Below are 18048 nucleotides of genomic sequence, written 5' to 3' on the forward strand. Positions count from 1 at the left end.
GAATCAATCCACCTCATAGAGGGCCTTCCCCTCCTGCGCTGTCCCTCCACCCTCCCAAGCATGATGTCCTTCTCCAAGGACCGGTCTCCTCACAACATGTCCAAAGTATGTCAGACAGAGCCCCAGAATCCTTGCCTCCAAGAAGCAGCCTGGTTTAACCCTCTCTGTCAGCCTGGACGTAGAAGATGAACTGAATTATGTCCCTAGAAAATATGTTGAAGTCTTAAGTCCTGTACATGTGATGATGACCTTGTTTGGAAACAGAGTCTTTAAAGACATTATTGGCAAGCACTCGTGGCCTAGTGGCAAGAAGCTATACTGCAATCCTAGAGGTACATGGTTTGAAACCAGATGCTCTGTTGAGGAAGGAGGGACAATCTCCTTCTGTACCAGTCAGATCTGATGGTACACACACACACACACACACACACACACACACAAATAACTGAAAGAAAAAAGAAGACATTATTACTGCAGCAGAACAACTCAAACCAAACCACAGGGTTGCTTTCGACTCAGGGGGACACCATGTGTTACAGATTGTCATAGGATGGTCACGGCTGGAATCTGGGGAAGCAGATCACCAGGCCTTGCTTCTCTAGTGCTGCTCCGTGGGTCCTAATCTGATCTGTGTGGTGTTCTTATAAAAAGAGAAGACACACAGAGACGCAGGGGAAGTAGAATCTGTAAGTCAAAGACTGCCAGAAGCCACTGGAGCGGAAGACAGGCACGAACAGTTCTCTCGGAAGGGACCAGGGAGCCCTGATTTGGACCTCAGCCTCCAGAATGGTGAAAAAAACAAATTCCTGTCCTGACACCTCTCTTACTTTGTGGTATTTTCTCACGGTCGCCCCAGCAGCCCGAGATTACAGGGTCTCCACAGAGTGGAGGTGTGTGGTCGTGAGGAGGGGCGAGGGCCAGGATCTGTGTGGCGTCAAAGGGCAGGCTTTGGCCAGGCTTGCTCTGGGCCCCGAAGGTGGTCTACTGCGCAGCAAGCACCAGGACCCCGCTCCTGGGCAGTTGGCCTTGAGTAGCTGGTCTTAGTGACCTTGACCATGCAGAGCTGTGACCCTCAGCCATGCTCTCCTTAGGAAACAGCCCAGCGAGACAAACCTTTGTTTCACTTCTGCTTTCAGAACGAAACCTTGTGTGAGAACGCGACACAGAGGGATCAGTCTCGGTTCAGTGCCTGGTGACTCAGGTCTCCAGTGCGGAGCCCCCTCCAAGCAGCCGCTGACTTGGGCTGCTGTGTCTCTACGTCTCGGTTCTTGTGGAGGGGCTGCGACAGGCAGGACGCTGAGCACCTGGCCCTTCCAACTAAAGCCGATGCTGTGGATCAGCTGGGAGCTGAACCACCAAGCTCTGTGAACAGCCCGACACATTATCTACTAGCTCCTCCCCCAGAGCTGGTGCCCTACCTTCTAGCCTCCACACTGTGAAGAAATAAATGTCTGTTCTTTCAAGGCAGCCATTTGTGCGTAAGGAGTGAAGATACGGGCAGCAGGCCCAGCCTGGTGCCTTCACCCCAGGACTGGGTGGGCCCCGCTGCCATCAGCTGACCCTACCAGGCTCTCTGGGTGCCCCTTCCTGTTTTACAGAGAGAGCTGCACAGTGAGGCTACAGCCCCCACCAGCGTGGCCACCAAGCCCGCCTCACCACAGTGTGACTTCTCCTTTTGGAGAGCTGAAAAGTCCCTGCCACAGCCGGGGCTGTGCCGAGGTCCCTGGACACGGGAGAGGAGGTGGGGCAGGCTTGTGCACACTAGGCCCAAACCCTGGACAGCCCGGCTGGAGTAAAGGGTGTTTTTTGTATCCCCTCAAAAGGCGTGCCACGTTCAAAACCCTAGAACCCATGAGTGAAACCTTGTTTGGAGAAAAGGCCTTTCATGGGATCCTGTTAGGAAGCAGTCAGATTCGATTAGAGATCCACTGCCGTCGTGTTGATTCTGACGCGCAGCTATCCCAGGTGGAGCAGAGCGGGGCTGAGCCAGGGGACTTTCTGGGCTGCAATCTTTACGGCAGCAGATTACCAGGCCTTTCTTCTCAGTGCTGTTAGGTTAGTTTGAACACCCAGTCTTCAGAATAGTGGCTGAGTGTTGTCTGTACTCCCCAGGACCCTTACTGGGTGGGCCCTAAATCCGAAGACCAGAAGACACAGAGAAGGACACTGAAGACAGAGGCAGAGACTGGAGTGACCAACTACAAGCTCAGAACACCTGCAGCCAAAACATGAGAGCGGCAAGAAAGGACCTCCTCGTTGGAGCCTCTGGGGGGGCATGAGTCTCCCCATGATTGACATGTTACAACTTGATTTCAGACTTCTCATCTCCAGAACTGACAAGGTTCCTGTTGTGGTAAGCCAGCCAGGTTTTTGGTCATTTGCTACCACAGGCACAGGAAGCTAACACACCAGTACACCTCCTGGGGCTTGGTTTTCTCACCTGTAAAATGGACAGGGCTGCTGTGAGGCTCAGAGAGGATGGGCTGGATCCATGGCGCTAAAAGTCTGACCTCTAGTGACACTGAGGGCATGAGCATCAACAATTCTCGTTACTAGAAAGCGAGGCCTGGGCCAGCGCAGCAACGCCGGAACTCACCTGTGACCACTTTGAAAGGCTTAGCACCTGAGAGAAACCACAGCTGGGCCCGTTTAGGGTTCTAAGCTGTAATTCTGAGGCAGGGTTCTCATGATCACAATGTGATGATAATGATGTTATTATTATGAGTCACTGAGGCGACTACAACTCATAGTGATCCTATGAACAAGAGCTCTGAACCTTGCCTCATTCTGAGCCACTGGCACACCCGACACCGTCACGGTCACTGTGTCAATCCTCCTCATCCAGGGTCGTCTTCTCCTGAACCGACCCCCCACCCTTCCAAGCATGATGTCCTTTTCCAAGGACTGGTCCCTCCTGGCAACATGCCCAAAGTATGTGAGATGGAGCTTGGAGAAGAGAGAAACTATCAATGATTTTATTTTGCTTGGATCCATCATCATCATCATCATCACCTCGGTATCAGCACTCAGGAAATCAAAGACACATAGCTATGGTTGCCTAGTCGTAAGAAGTTGTGCTGCAATCCTGAAGGCACCCGGTTTGAGGCCACCACCTGCTCCACAGGAGGATGAGCAATCCCCTCCCATGTGATTAACTGCCTCTGAAAACCTACTGGAGCGTCAGCTTAGGGTCAGTTCTGACTCAATGGTACACAACAACAACATTACACTGGGCAAGTCAGCTGTCAGGAACCTCGCCAAAGTCCTGAAGAGCAATGATATCAGTTTGAAGACTAAGGTGCACCTGATCCAAACAATAATCTTTCCAATTACTTGTTATGCAGCTGATCGTTGAACAATGAAAAGAATGACAGAAGAAAAATCGTTAGCTTTGAGTTGTGGTGTTGGAAAAGAGTGCTGAATATCCCATGGGCTGCCAAAAGGACAAAGACGTCAGTCTTAGAAAAGATGTAGCCAGCGTGCTCCTTGGAGGCAAGGACAGTGAGACTTCACCTCACACACTTTGGACACGCTATTAGGAGGGGCCAGTCCTTGGAAAGGGACATTATGCTTGGAAAGGTGGAGGGTCAATGAAGGAGGGGAAGACCCTCAACAAGGTGGATCGACACTGTAATGGTGGGCTAGAGTAGGTCGGAGATGGCCAGGATGGCACAGGATAGGGCAAGGTTCAGACAGGCAGGTCACAGGGCCTCTATGAGTCATCACTGACTCAACAGCACTTAACAGCAATAACAACACAGTGACTCTGACAGTGGGCTTGAGCATGGGGGAGATCATGAGGATGGTCAAGGTTTCCATCTGGTGTTCAGAGTCACTATGAGTTGTTCCTAACGATGACATGACAGTAATGTGGGAGGATTAGAGGCAATTATGCTAATGAGGCAGTTGTGTTAATTTGGAAGGCTACAATCTACAGGATTAGGCTGCATTTTGAGTCAATCTCTCTTGTAAACAAATGAGCAGAGAGTGGGAGCTACTACAACCATGAAAGAGGAGGGGGAGGAAAGAGCATCCTTGGGACTCAGGGGCCCCTGTGCTGGGAACCTCCTAGAAGCAGGGGCACCAGTGAGAAAGCCTTCGCCTAGAGCCAGCACTCAGAGTTCATCCTGCTTTTCTCCAGCTGTGAGCCAATAAATGTGTTCACTCCACACCTGTGGTATTCCTGTTGCAGCAGCATGACATGAAAAGGACATCATGCTTGGGGGGTGTGTGGGTGTTACTGGCACTGAGTAGATGGAGGGTATGGAGGCTGCTCAATACCCTACAGTGCAGACGCCCCCATCATGAAGACTGTTCTGGAACCAGATGTCAACAATGCAGATCAAGACTTCTGAGGGATGTTGCTGACACCCTGAGCTCCTATCTGCTTTCTTACGGTCAGAAGCCACAGGGCCCTGGACGAAGGCTGAGATCACAAGGTGTGTGCAGACCAGTGAGGGGCTGTGTGGTTCTGGGGGAACTTCAGACCAGAAATGCCCAGAAAGGGACTTGGGACCACCTTTGATGGTTTAAAAATCTTTGGAGGAGGGTACTCACTTGACCTAGGGTGACTGCACCACAAGGACACTGGACAATGTCTGGGGACATGTGTGGCTGTCATGAATGAAGGAGGAGGATGCTATTGACACTGAGTGGACGGAAGTCAAGGATGACGTTCAACATCATACAGTGCACGGGACACCCTCCCACCCCCCGAGAATGTTTTAGAACCAAATGTTAACAGTAAGGTTGAGAAACCCTGCTCTGAGCTAAAATCACATCAGTCCGACTGGCCCAGGACATGTGTTTGCTCTACTGGGTTTTGAGTCAGCATGGGCACTGGCCACCAAGCAGGCCATGAACTATGGGAAACAGTGGCTACACCTTGTCCAGGAGAGCCCCGAGGGTGGCGGGTGAGAGCACCCCGACTTGGGGTGCAGATGGTCTCGTCACAGTGACTAATGATCCTTGAAGGAGGTCAGGGTAATGGGTCAGAATCCCCATGGGCGGCTCTGGCAGGGAAGCTGTGCCACCATGAGTGGAGTAATCACAAGGCCCTTGCTGCTTTATGGGAGGTCAGTAAAATGATAACTAAGCACCACCTGCTGTATACTCTGTTCCTCTGCGTCTCTGGAGAGGTCGGAGTCTAGCTGGGGATGCTGCGCGGTGTCTGGAGACATTTTTGGTTATTACATTGTAGAATTAACTGTGCTCAACCCCGAACCCACCAGCAGTCACTCTGTGTTTGCCCCAGCGCCTTGGAGACACACATTCAGGCCCCTGGCACCAGTGACGGTGGCCTGGTCTGGAGAAGGCATCTTTGAAGGTGTGATCAAGTTGGGGGTTTTGAAAAGACATTATTCTCAGATCAACTACATGGGCCCTAAAGTCAAGGACAAGTGTTCTTAGAAGAGACAGAACAGGTAAAGTCACAGATATGGAACAGGAAGCTGTGTGAGGACAGAGGCAGAGAACTAACAATGTGGCCTTAAGGCCAGGAACGACCAGAAACTGGGAGAGATGAAGATGGAGCATGGCTCTGGCACAGCTTGACTTTGGACTTCCTAGTCTCCATGACAGAGAGAATGGGAATTTCTGTTCTTGTAATTGACTGTCAAGTGGAATCTGACCCATGGAGACTTCACCTGTTTTTATAAGTCACCCCATTCATGGTACCTAATTCAACTCCCAGCCAATGCACTTGGTGTGCAACCACTACGCGTCTTTCAGGGGAGGTGTGGGGGCTTGTAGGATGCTGAATAGGTTTTGGTGGAGCTTCTAGACTAACACTAGGAAGAAAAGCCTGGCGAATGATTTCTAAACCAGATGACAACCCCACAGACGCAATGGTCTAATCTCTAACAGATTCTGGTGGTTCTGGAAGACCGGGCAGCGTCTCGTCTCATAGTACATGGAGTTGTCCTGAGTCAAGAGCTTGCTTGAAACTACACAAACGAGAAGTGAAAATCCGACTCCAAATGCAGACAGGGGGCCAAGTCCCATGTTCCCCATTAATTTCTTGATTTAAGATATGCAGAAGAACAAAATATATACAGCAAGTGCTGCCTAGACATCAATCCCATGAACTTTCACAGGAGCCCCCTGAGGTGGCCACAACAATGTCCTTGACCCCAAAGGCAAGGTCAGATAGAGGCCAAGGAAGCCAGGGAGTGGAACAGCCACTCCACATTCATGTGAGGAGTTAGTTTAAAAACAAACCAGAGTCTGAAATCAGACCCCCAAACCCAGAGCTGTGGAACCCCGAGGTATTACGTCACCTGGCTCTTACTAGGCAATAGCATGTCATGCTACTCTTAAACACGTGACTAATCTTGTCCTAGATCCACAAGTGAGAGCTTCTATGGGAACTTTTTTTTAAAAAAAATTTTTTTTTTAATTATTTTTGTGTATGTACCATCAAATCAGATCTGACAGGTACAGGAGGAGACTGTCCCTCTTTCTCCAGCAGAACGTCTGGTGGATTCGAACCATACACCTCTGCAGTGTAGCTTCCTGCCACTAGGCCACCAGAGCTCCCTTATAGGAACTTTTTAACACCAGCATCCAAAAAACTCACTCCTAGAGACACAGCGATGGTCCACTAGGGTTCAGCCCCCAGCCTTTGACAGGTGACAGTGTACTATGTTGTCTTCAAAGACACAGTGTATCTTGTCTGAAAACCTGTGTGAGTGAAGGATGCTGAGAAACCTCCGAGACCCAGCCATGAAACTAACCATGCTTCACACTGATGCTCCCATGCATCTGGCCAAGACGGTCCCCTCCAGGTGGATGTGTGCTCCACTGCTCTGAAACATACAGTACTTTTGTCTAAAGACCCCAGTGAGGAAAGGATGCTGCGTGGATTTCTCCAGATCTATAGCCAAAAACCTCACCCTCAAAGATGCAGCACCTCTGACGCCCACTGGAAACCTCAGCTCGAGGGAACAGGTGGCTGGAGGATTCCTCCTCAGCCTCGATGGACCCCTGATGCCCACTGGATGGTCTTTATCCACATGCCAACCATCTGGCCCCAGGCCCACTCCGATCTATTGCCCTTCAAGGTCCTGGACACTGCCCTCCACCCTGGCCATACGTGGAGCTTGCTGGTTTGCTCGTCCCAAGCTCTGCTGCGCCCTTACCTCGAGCACAGGCCCCGCGCCCAGGATGGTGCGCTCGACGCCGCAGGCATAGCCCTTCTGGCTGAGCGCCGTGAGACAGTGGATGAGGAAGTTGGTGCTCTGCGTCTTGCCCGAGCCGCTCTCGCCCGAGATGACGATGCACTGGTTAAGGCGTTTGCGCAGCATGGCGTGGAAGGCTGCGTCGGCGATGGCGAAGATGTGCGGCTCCAGCCGGCCCAGCTGCTGGTTCTCGTACATCTTCACGTACTTGGGGTTGTAGATGGGCAGGAACTTGAAGGGGTTGATGGCCACCAGGATGCTGCCGGCGTAGGTGTAGATCTTCTGCTGCAGGAAGCGCTGCTTGAGGTTGCGCAGCAGGTTGGCCTCGGTCAGCTCGGGCAGGTCGCACAGGTCGTCGAAGTCGGCCTGCTGCCAGGGCAGGAAGCCACGCTGGGCCAGGCGCCGGGCAGCGGCCGCCTGCGCCACCACCTGCATGTGCAGGTACTTGATGGTGCCATCGGCGTTCCGCTCCTGCAGCAGGAAGTAGTAGCCGTCGCAGCGCGGGTGCTCATCCTGGGCGCGGCGAGGCCACAGCAGCACGCGGTGCACGGGCGAGTCATTGGCGTCCAGCACCCACTCCTCGCCGCCTGACTCCTTCACCTCCACCAGCACATAGCGCTTGGAGCCGTCCAGGTGCAAGGTGGCAATGGCGTCGCGGATGACGTCGGACGTGGTGGTGTCCTTGGTGGCCGTCACACGGCAGGAGGCCTGGCTCTCGGCAGACAGCTGCGGGTAGATGTGCAGGTGGTAGGTGGTCTGCTCGCGGTCGGCCCGGCCGTCCGCCTCGCTGGCACTCATCCTGCTGCTGCCGCTGAGGGCCTGGGCTCCGCATGCCTCAGGGCTCGGGGCGCACGTCCATGGGATCTGCAAGGGAAGAGGACACAGTTAGGGCTGCAAAAAGCAGGGTACTGTGTGTGTGGAACTACATCCTCTGCCCACCAGGAGGGTTATAAACCCCATCCCCTGTATTTCTATGCTGTACACTGAACTGTATTCCCCCCCCCCCCAAATGATGTAGATTTCTGTGGATGGTGCAGGGGTGGAATAAGTGGTTTGAGGTGAGCTGCTAACTTAAAGATTGGCAGGCTGAATGCACCCAGTGGCACTGTGGAAGAAAGGCCTGGCAACCTGCTTCTGCAAACACTGTTACTGGATGCTGTTGAGATGACTGACCCAGAGAAAACCCTGTGATGCTGCTCCAGTCTGTAACACATAGGGTCACTAAACTCTTCAATCCAGCCAGTGACCACTAGCAATGACAAGAAGACGGATGTGTAGGGGAAAAAAAAATCTACCTAATGCTTTTATCTGTGGAAGGTCTGTTGTGGTGTTGTGTGCTGTCAAGTTGGAACTCCTAGGTGACCCTTTGACGGGTTTTCAGAGGCAGTCAAATGCATGGGAGGAGGCTGTCCATCCTTCTCCCACAGAGAAGCTGGTAGATTCAAACTCCCAGCCTTTGGAATTGATATGCAGCTCCTTACCATTAGGCCACCAGAGCACTCTGTGGAAGGTCTAGGGTAGAATTAAAAAAGCTTTGCACTTGACCTCTGGTAGTTTAGTGGTAAGGAGTTGTACTGCCAACCCAAAGGCAGGTGTTTCGAATCTACCAGTCTCTCTGCAGGAGAAATCTGGGCAATTTCCTCCTTTGCAATGTACAGCCCCTGAAAGCCTGCTAGAGAGGGAGCTCTGAGTTGGCTCGGACTCGATGGCTGGTTAACAACAAATAATAGAAAGGGTAGTGATGTGAAACTATGCAGCAGTGCAATATAAGAAAGGCCTGCGAGCTGGTCTGTAAAGATGAGAGCCAAGACAACCCTCAGGAGAACTAAATCAGGAGTGATCTGACAGCGCGGGTATGAACCTAAGGGCTGGCGTCTGAAGCTGGTGCTGTAGAAGAAAGGCCGGGCTAACTGCTGCTGTAAAGATCCCAGGCAGGATCTCTGTAGAATGCAGTTTTACTATATATGGTGCCTGTCATGAGCTGAAATCAACTAGACGACCACGGGATGGATTTTGGCTTTTATACCTGTGAATACAATCCTATTTGGAAGTAAGATTTCATTTGTTACTGTTGTTGTTGTTGTTAGGTGCTGTGAAGCTGACTACGTCCCATATCGACCCTATGAACAACAGATCTGAACTCTGTCCTATTCTGTGCCATCCCCATACTTCCTGACACACTAGAGATTAATATAAGATGTGTCTTAAACCAGTCACTTCTAAGAGCAGGCAAAGAAAACCAAGCACCAATGGAGGCAAAGATACTGCAGAACCACCTGTGGGTCAGGAGAATCACCAAGACCCTCAAGTCAGAGAACCAGAGAGGGAGAAGTGTCAAGACTTCTGGGACATCAGAACAACTTAGGGAGAACCATGGGGACCCTCAAAATTCCTATTTAAAAAGCATCTGAGGCTGAAACTCACCACCCATCTACCCGTAAGAAACAACACATCCTGATGGGGTGAGCCGGCTCCAGAAGGATCCCTGGCCCAACCTGCTCACCACGGCCAATGTTGTCATTTATAAGAAAGGACTACACACCTCCTTGTAGATAAGCAGGGTGAGAAGGGATGCAGAACCTGAAGACAGTACTCAATATCTTAGAACAGTATGTTCTAATCAACTGGGTATATGTCTCTGTGGATGGTTCCAGTAACAAGAAACACAATAATAAAAAAAGATGCATGTATTTCAGAAGTGGCTGCAGGGAAAAAGAGAAAGGGCAGCTGATGCTGGTGCAGCCTGTCCGGCATTTCCTAGTGTGAGGCATAAACCTGGCAGGAGTCACGTGTGGCCACGGGAGGACTAAGGAGAGAAAGATGAGCCTCATCTTGGCTCAAAGCCTATCATGTGAGTTGACTGTATCAAGTACACCTGTAAACGCTGCCTGAGAGGAGTGATTATCTTGGGGAGGGGGTGGCTGGAGAAGGCTCAAGGGGCAGGAACATCTAAGTGTGGCTCTGCAGGGTGAAGAGGAGTCTGTGCAGCAGGTAGGAAAATACAAGGAAGTAGGGTATGGTAGGCCCACTATGTATTCATATAAGGGAATATTTTTTTTAGATTTTATATTAATAATTTTAATGAACATTTACAGAGATTTTGGATTTCCATTCATTTATTGTTGCACTTTTCTCCCTGCCCAGCCCTCCCCCCTGCTCTCCCCGCCCCAGTTCACTCCTCTCTTTGAAAAGTAAAAGAAAATTCTTTCTTTGATATACAATCCCCCACACCCCTCCCACCACCCCAAGTACACCCCACTAGGCAACCTTAATTGTGGACTCTTGTGATAACCATAATACCCTATCATACATCGCTTTTAAATCATTCTTTCCCTATATAAGGCTATATTTTAACGCAGTCACATCCATTTATCTACATATTATCCAGTTACGTAAGGTCTAGTCTGTGAGGAGAGGGAGCTCTGGTGGCCCAGTGGTAAGGAGCTTTGCTGCAACCCCAAAGGAACACAGTTCAAATCCACTAGCTGCCCGTGGGAGAAAGAGAGGCAATCCCTTGTGTGATTACACTGTCTCTGAAAACTCACTGGAGTGTCAGATATGGGTTAATTCCGACTCTGAGGCACACAATACCAGTCCACAGGGAGGGAGCGCTGGTGGCTTAGTGGTAAGGAATTCCGCTGCTGATGCAAAGGTACATGGTTTGAATCCACTAGCTGCTCCACAGGAGAAGGATGGGCCATCTCCTCCCCAGAGATTTACTGCCTCTGAGAACCGACGGAAGGGTTAGCTATGAGCCGGTTCCACCTCAACAGTACACAACAACAACAACAACAACAACAACTGTCCGTCAGGAGTTGCATCACTGGTCCAAAGGCTGAGCCTCTCCGGTGTTTGACTCCACCAGCAGTTGCACAAGAGAAAGAAGGACAATCTCCTCCAGGGTGATTTACAACCTCGGAAACCCAAACGAGGGTCAGCTATGAGCTAGTTCTGACCTGAAGGCAGTGAGTTTTGGGTCTGAGTTTTTAATTCTCTTTTATGGTTAAAAAAAGCCCTGGCACTGTTGTGGTTATAGAATCCAGCAGCTAACCAAAGGGTTAGTCGTTCGAACCTATGGACTAGCTGCTCTGCAGGGAGAAGATGTGGGAGCCTGTTTCTGCAAAGGTTTATCACCTTGCAAACTCTATGAGGCAGTTCTACTCCATCCTTCAGGGTCACTAGGAGGTGGAATCGACTTGGGGACAGTAGGTTTAGCAGAGTGGGACAGCTTCAACTGAGACCATGTGGCCTGCATTACTGAAACATTTACCACATGGCTGTCTATGGGAAAAGTGTAGTTAAAATATAGACTCAGAGAGATGTGTGCACACCAATATTCACAGCAGCCCAAGCACCAAAAGTGGAAACAACCAAGTAAAAAGCAGATTAAAAAAACCCACCAACTCAACTCACTGCCATTAATTCCAACCTACAGAAGACCCTACACGAGACATCAGAACAGCCCCACACAGTTTGCAAGGGTGTAAATCTTTATGGACATGGAGAGCTTCATCTTTCTCCAGGGGAGTGACTCGTGGATTTGAACTATGAAAGTTTCCATTAGCAGATGAGTACTTTATCACTGTGTTGCCAGGACATCTTAATGACATTGTGCTTGGCTCTGTAAAAGTGAGATGCTACAGGCAGATAGTACTGAATGACCCAGGAAGCAACAAAAGATAATGGAAGGAATACACAGAGTCACTGGATCAAAAAGAACTTGCAGACACAGACCCATTTCAGGAAGTAGCATATGATCACGAACGAATGGTAATAAAGCAGGAAGTTCAAGCTGCTCAAGAAACTGGCAAAAAAATAAGGCCCCAGGAATTGAGGGAATACCAACTGACATATTTCAACAGATACAGCCCTGGATATGGTCACCAGGTTGTGCCAAAAAATCTGGAGGACAGATACCTGGTCAACTGACTGAAAGAGATCCACATTTATTCCCATTCCCATTCCCAAAAAGGTAATCTTGACAGAATGTGGAAATCATCAAACACTATAATATCACATGCAAACAAAATCTTACTGAAGATTCGACTAGAACAGGACATCGACAGAGAACTGCCAGAAGAAATACAAATTAGGTTTAGAAGAGGCCGTGTTACTAGGAATATCACTGCTGTCAGATGGACCCTGGAAGAAAGCAGAGAAAGTACCTGAGGATTAAATGTCTATTTGCATTTTCTCAACTATGCAAAGGCATGTGACTATGTGGAGCTAATATTGGGAAGAATGGGAATCTTAGAACACTTGATCGTGATCAAGTAAAACAGATACCTAGATCAGAAAGATGCTGTCGGAACAGAACAAAGGGACATCACGAGGTTCAAAATCAGGAAAGGAGTGCATCAGGGATGTAACCTTTTCAATCTACATGCTGAAGAGATCATTCAAGAGGCTGGACCGTATGAAGAAGAATATGGCATCAGGATCTGAGAAAGACTCATTAACAACCTGCTTGATGCTGATGACACAATCTTGTGCACCAAAACTTAAAAGGACTTGAAGTGTTTACTGCAGAAGGTCAAAGTCCGCAGCCTTCAATATGGATTGCATCTTAACATCAAGAAAACAAAGTTCCTTACCACCGGACCAATAGGAAGCAGCATGACAGATGAAGAAAAGACTGAGGTTGTTAACAATTTCATCTTGCTTGGATCCACAATTAACACCCTTGGCACCAGCAGTCCGGAAATCTAGACAAGTCAGTTATATTGAGAAAATCTGCTGTCAAAGACCTCTTCAGAACTCTAAAGAGCAATGATATCAGTCTTGAGACTAAGGTGCACCTGACCCAAGCCACAGTCTTTTCAGTTGCTAACTTTGCATCTGAGAGATAGATAATGACTAAGGATGACAGAAGAATCATCAATGCTTTTGAGTTAGTGCTGGAGAAAAGTAATGAACACACATACTATGGAATCCCAAGAGAATAAGCAGGTCTGTCCTGAAGAGGATGAAACCAGTTTGCTCCTTAGAGGCAAAGATTTTGAAGCTCTATCTCACATACTTTGGACATGTGGCCAGGAAGGACCAGTCTTTAGAGAATGCATCATTCTTAGAAGGTTGAAGAGTCAGTGCAAGAGAGGAAGACCGTGGATGAGACGACTTGACAGAATGACTGTGGCAATGGGGTCAGGTGTATCAGAGAAGGTGAGGTTGGCTCAGGAGAGGACTAGGTTCAGAGCGATTGTGTCTCTATGACTCGTGGTCAACTTGACAGCAAATAACCACAACAGTAAAGGCGAGAATCACTGATACATGCTGGGGTGCGGATGACCTTGCTATAAACTCAAGAGAAGAGCAAAACACACAAGTCCACAGAAACTAAGCAGGTTAATTACTGCTAGGAGTTTGGGGAAGGAGTGTGTAATAAATTAGGCTGCTAACCAAAAGGTAGTCTGTTCAAATCCACCAACTACTTCAAAGGAGAAAGACAGGCTGGCTGCTCCAGTAAATATTTACAATCTCAGAAATGCAATGGAGGAATGCTAGGAGCTGAAGCAGACTCCACGCCAGTGGGCTTAGGGGCTGGAGAAGGGGGACAGGAGGGATAATGTACAGGGTTTCCTGTGGGAGTGATAAGAAGATCTCAAACTAGATAGAGGCGGTGGTTGCACAACATTGTGAACGAACTAAAATGCCACTGAATTACTCAGGGTGGTGTTGTGGGCCGTTGAATCAGAATGAACCCACAGTTGACCCTCCAGTGAGTTTCAGGGACAGGAAGTCACATGGGAAGAGAATGTTCATCCTTCTCCCATGGAGCAGCTGGTGGATTCGAACCATGTGTCTTTAGGATTTCAGAGAAATTTCTTACCACCAGGCCACCATCAGAACTCCCTCACGTTGTTGTGTGATGTTAAGTTGGAACCAACTGATAACTGACCCCCCAGATTTTCAGGGACAGGAAATCACAGGGGAGGAGACTGTCCATCCTTTTCCCACGGAGCAGCTGGTGAACTCCAACCACATGCCTTTGGGATTGCAGCATGGCTACTTACCACTCGGCCACCGGAGCTCCCTTTGTTTCAGGCGCCATCAACTTGGTTCTAACTCAGAGACCCTACAGACACCAGAACTCAGCACTGTCCGGCCCCACACCATCCTCACTGCCACGTTTTAGCTCATTAGTGCAGCCATCCATCTCCTGAGGGTCCTCCTCTCTCTCCCTGGCCCTCTACTTCATTCTCGAGGGACCAGTCCCTCCTGATCACATGTCTGAAGTAGTGACACAGTCTCTCCACTTTCATTTTTTGTGATTTTTTTAAAAAAATTATTTTATTTTATTATGTTTTGTGTGTACCATCAAATCAGATCTGACTGGTACAGGAGGAGATTGCCTCTCCTCCAGCAGAGCGTCTGTCCTCATTTCTGGCTGCATGCCTTCCAAGACCCTGTTCCTTCTTCTGCCTGTCCAAGGATTAGTCAATAACCTTTGCCAACCTCCTACTTCCAATGTATCAGTTCTTCTCTGGTCTTCTTTATTCACTGTCCAGCTGTCTGTCACATGAATAAGGGGAGCACTTGTGTGTTACATGTCAGACTGCTACTCCAAAGGCCAGCAGTTCAAATCCATCAGTCTCTGGAGAAATGCAGGCTGTCTCCTCCCATAAACATTTACAGCAAGGGTAAATGAAAATGCCAAGCCTGGGTCAGATGCACATTAATCTTCTAAACTGTATTTTTGCTTTTTAACACTTCAAAGACGTCTTTTTGCAGTAAATTGGTCCTAAGCAATACACTGTTTTTTTAACATCTACTTCCATGAGTCGGCCCTAGGGCCTGTCTTTCATTGTTTTTGTTCAGACATTCCTCAAGGTCGTACAGCCCTGGTGTACAAGTTGCTGCCATGGTCACTTGTGGTTGCTGTGAAGCTAAACACTGTGACACTGATGTGTCAAATGTGTTAATGGTTGGTTACCCAATGCAGATAGAGAGTGGGGTGAAACTCCCTGATTAAAACAAGCGTGGAAGGAGTGGCATCCACTTCCATAACAGCTTGCCTCTGGAAACCCTATGAACCTGGAGAGAGGATGAAAGACACCCAAGCGTCAAGGACTCTCCTTCATAGGGTCACTATGAGTCACCTACGACTTGACGGCACTTAACAACAACTTCCATGAGTACTGATTGTGGATACACAGTAAAACGAGATTCTGGATAACTCCAGTGTTTTATCATGATGCTGAACTGGTTCAGCTGTGTGGCTTTCTGATTTCTTTATGTAAAGATGTAATCCATATGATAATCTTTGACATTCATCAATTAGTATTTTAAGTTCTCTTTACTTTCAGCAAGCAAGGTTGTGTCATCCGCATATCATGGTTGTTAATAAGTCTTCTCTAATCCTGAAACCAGACTCTTTGCGCATGTTAAAAATGATTAATTAATGCTGTTTGTGAATGTCACCCCAAGACAATATTTTTATAAAGAGTGCAGAGAGTCTGATTCTATGCCCCCTAAAATTCCAGAAAACGCCAACTCGTCCACAGATCGCCGTCCAGTGGCCATGTGGGGTATAGGGCCACACAGGACCAAAAGGAAACTTTTCAGAGGGAAGATCACTCCCTGCCTTGACCGTGGTAACAGTTCCACTGGCACTTCCAAGTGTCAAAATTTGTCCATTTGCACTTGAATTATGCAGCTTTCTCCTCAGTTGCTGTTGGGTGCTTTGAATGGATTTTTTTTAGTTGAGTGCAACTGAGTAGACTCAGCAACCCCATGTGGCAGAGGAAGCAGTAATTTGCAGAAGCAGATCACCAGGCCTTTCTTCCTCAGTCTCACTGTTGTTGCTGTTGAGGTGGAGCTGATGAACAGCTGACACTCCAGTGAGTTTAAAAGCACGGGAGGAGAATGCTCATCTTTCTCTCATGGAATGGATGATGGATTTGAACTGAGCACCTTTGCGTCAGCAGCACAATTCCTTACCTCTGAGTACTCAAATACTGTGTTAGGGCTACTGTACATAAAGCATATCTCCTTAAAGCTGCTAAAACCCAATTGTGTGGATTATTAAGTAAATCATTTCCCTAAAAGCTGATCTTTTAAAAACACTGGGCTCTGTGTTCCTGGTGGTGCAGTGGTTAGAATGCCAGGCTGTCAATCCCAAAGGTAAGTGGTTCAAATCTACCAGTTGCTCCATGGGAGAAAGATGTGGCAAATAATTTGCCTCCATAAAGACTTACAATCTCAAAAACCCTAAGGGCAGTTCCACTCTGTCCTGTAGGGTCACTATGAGTGGGAACTGACCTCATGGCTAGTGGATCTGGGTTTTCTGGCTCTATTTCCAAACGGTAAAATTTTAGGCCCCATAACTTTGCAAGTAGAACATCACCATAAGGAAATGGCTAGAAATCTGTGCTATGTGGCTCTGCTCACCTGGTTGACCCAGCACAGCCCTGAGACCCTTACAGATACCTGCAGCTTCCGAGGCATGAGCGAAATGCAGGAACCTTACTCTGAGGTCTGCACCAGGTTACAGACACACAATATTCTCAAACGTGCATCCAAGCATAGATAACTGGGCACATGCAGGAGTAGACGCACACACAGTCACAGACTGTACAAATACACAGGCATGCTGGAGTACAGACTTGCATATGTGACATGTTCACACACATTATACACAAATATCAACACAAATAAAATTATAAGCCTGTATACATACTCAGATGCAAATATGTGCTAATCTATTCACATGCACACAGGGACGCACAAGAGGACACGCATGTGAGCATGTACTCCCATATTGATGTACAAGTATGTTCCTGGATTGTGTATTAGATTCACTTATGTATACACATAAATGTGTACCTATGTGCGTGTACACATTCATGTGTGCACACCCAAGTGTACACGCAGGTGCCAGGGGTTCAGACACAGCCCTGAACTGAAACCTGGCTTTCACTGTCCAGTGTCCAGATAGCCCCACTCCCACCTCTGACTGACCCTATCTAACCACAGGGCTGTCCTGTGCTGAAGGTCTGGACCCAGGGGCTCCATGGGCCTGGGAAACATATGCCCTACGTGATCTTACTGGTTGGACAGTGCGGGCACAGCATGGCCACCGGCCTCGAGTGCCTGCCTGGAACAGAAGCCCGTGTGTGGACTTGAGGTCCTAGGAGCAGTCACAGACTAGCTAAGGCAGCCCAGCCACCACAGGGCTGCAGCCTGATCCATCCCCAGGCCAGGAGGAAGTCGATAAGGCTTGCTCAAGGGGGTGCTGACCTTCTGGGCTGCAGGAAGTGGGGGTGAAGAGCAAGCACTTCCCCCCATCACAGTTGAGCAGCGGAATCAGCTGGAAGCCATATGCAGAAGCCTCCAGGGTCGGGCCTGAGGGTTCCCACCCTTACCTCCTGCAGCCCCCTTCTACCATGCCACGACCACCCACAGGGCCTCGCCACCTTATAGTTTCTTCCCAGCACTCATTTAAAGCGGCAGGGGGCGAACGTTCTAGTGTCCCCATTCCTCCCATGGCCACTGAGGACAAGACCTGGATTCACCTGGGAGAAGTCCTCCGGAAAACAGCTTTTGTGCCCTTCGACTTCACACCAGAGATGACTGGAGGTCTCTAGGTGGCACAGCCTCCTAATCTAAAGGTTGTTGGTTCAAGCCCTTCCTCTCCCACTCGCACTGCAGAAGAAAGGCCTGGCAATCTGTGTCTATAAGGATTACAGCCACAAAAAGTCTACAGAGTTCAACTCTGTAATATACAGGGTTCCCCAAAGTCACAAGCTACCATCAAAACAAGGGACAACTGGTCAACCCATGGTCATTTCAAAGGTCCCCTGGTGCCAGAACCCTTCAGGAAGGGTTCTGTTCAGGGCTGCACTGTTTCAGGCAGCAGTTTCAGGGGTTC

The 18048-nt window shown here is 49.0% G+C and overlaps 1 protein-coding gene across 1 annotated transcript in view; it reads right to left on the reverse strand.

Annotated features, from left to right (window-relative positions):
* MYO9B (myosin IXB) overlaps window positions 1–16625 on the reverse strand; it is an 82927-nt gene extending 66302 nt beyond the window's left edge. The window contains 2 exon segments of the mRNA XM_006898320.1: window positions 7140–8042; window positions 16569–16625. Of these exon segments, the coding sequence (XP_006898382.1) occupies window positions 7140–8042; window positions 16569–16625 (960 nt within the window).
* Window positions 16626–18048: the final 1423 nt, after the last annotated feature.

This window comes from Elephantulus edwardii, unplaced genomic scaffold (genome assembly GCF_000299155.1).
Source record: "Elephantulus edwardii isolate Elephantulus edwardi_28Jun2011 unplaced genomic scaffold, EleEdw1.0 scaffold00226, whole genome shotgun sequence".
Taxonomy (NCBI): domain Eukaryota; kingdom Metazoa; phylum Chordata; class Mammalia; order Macroscelidea; family Macroscelididae; genus Elephantulus; species Elephantulus edwardii.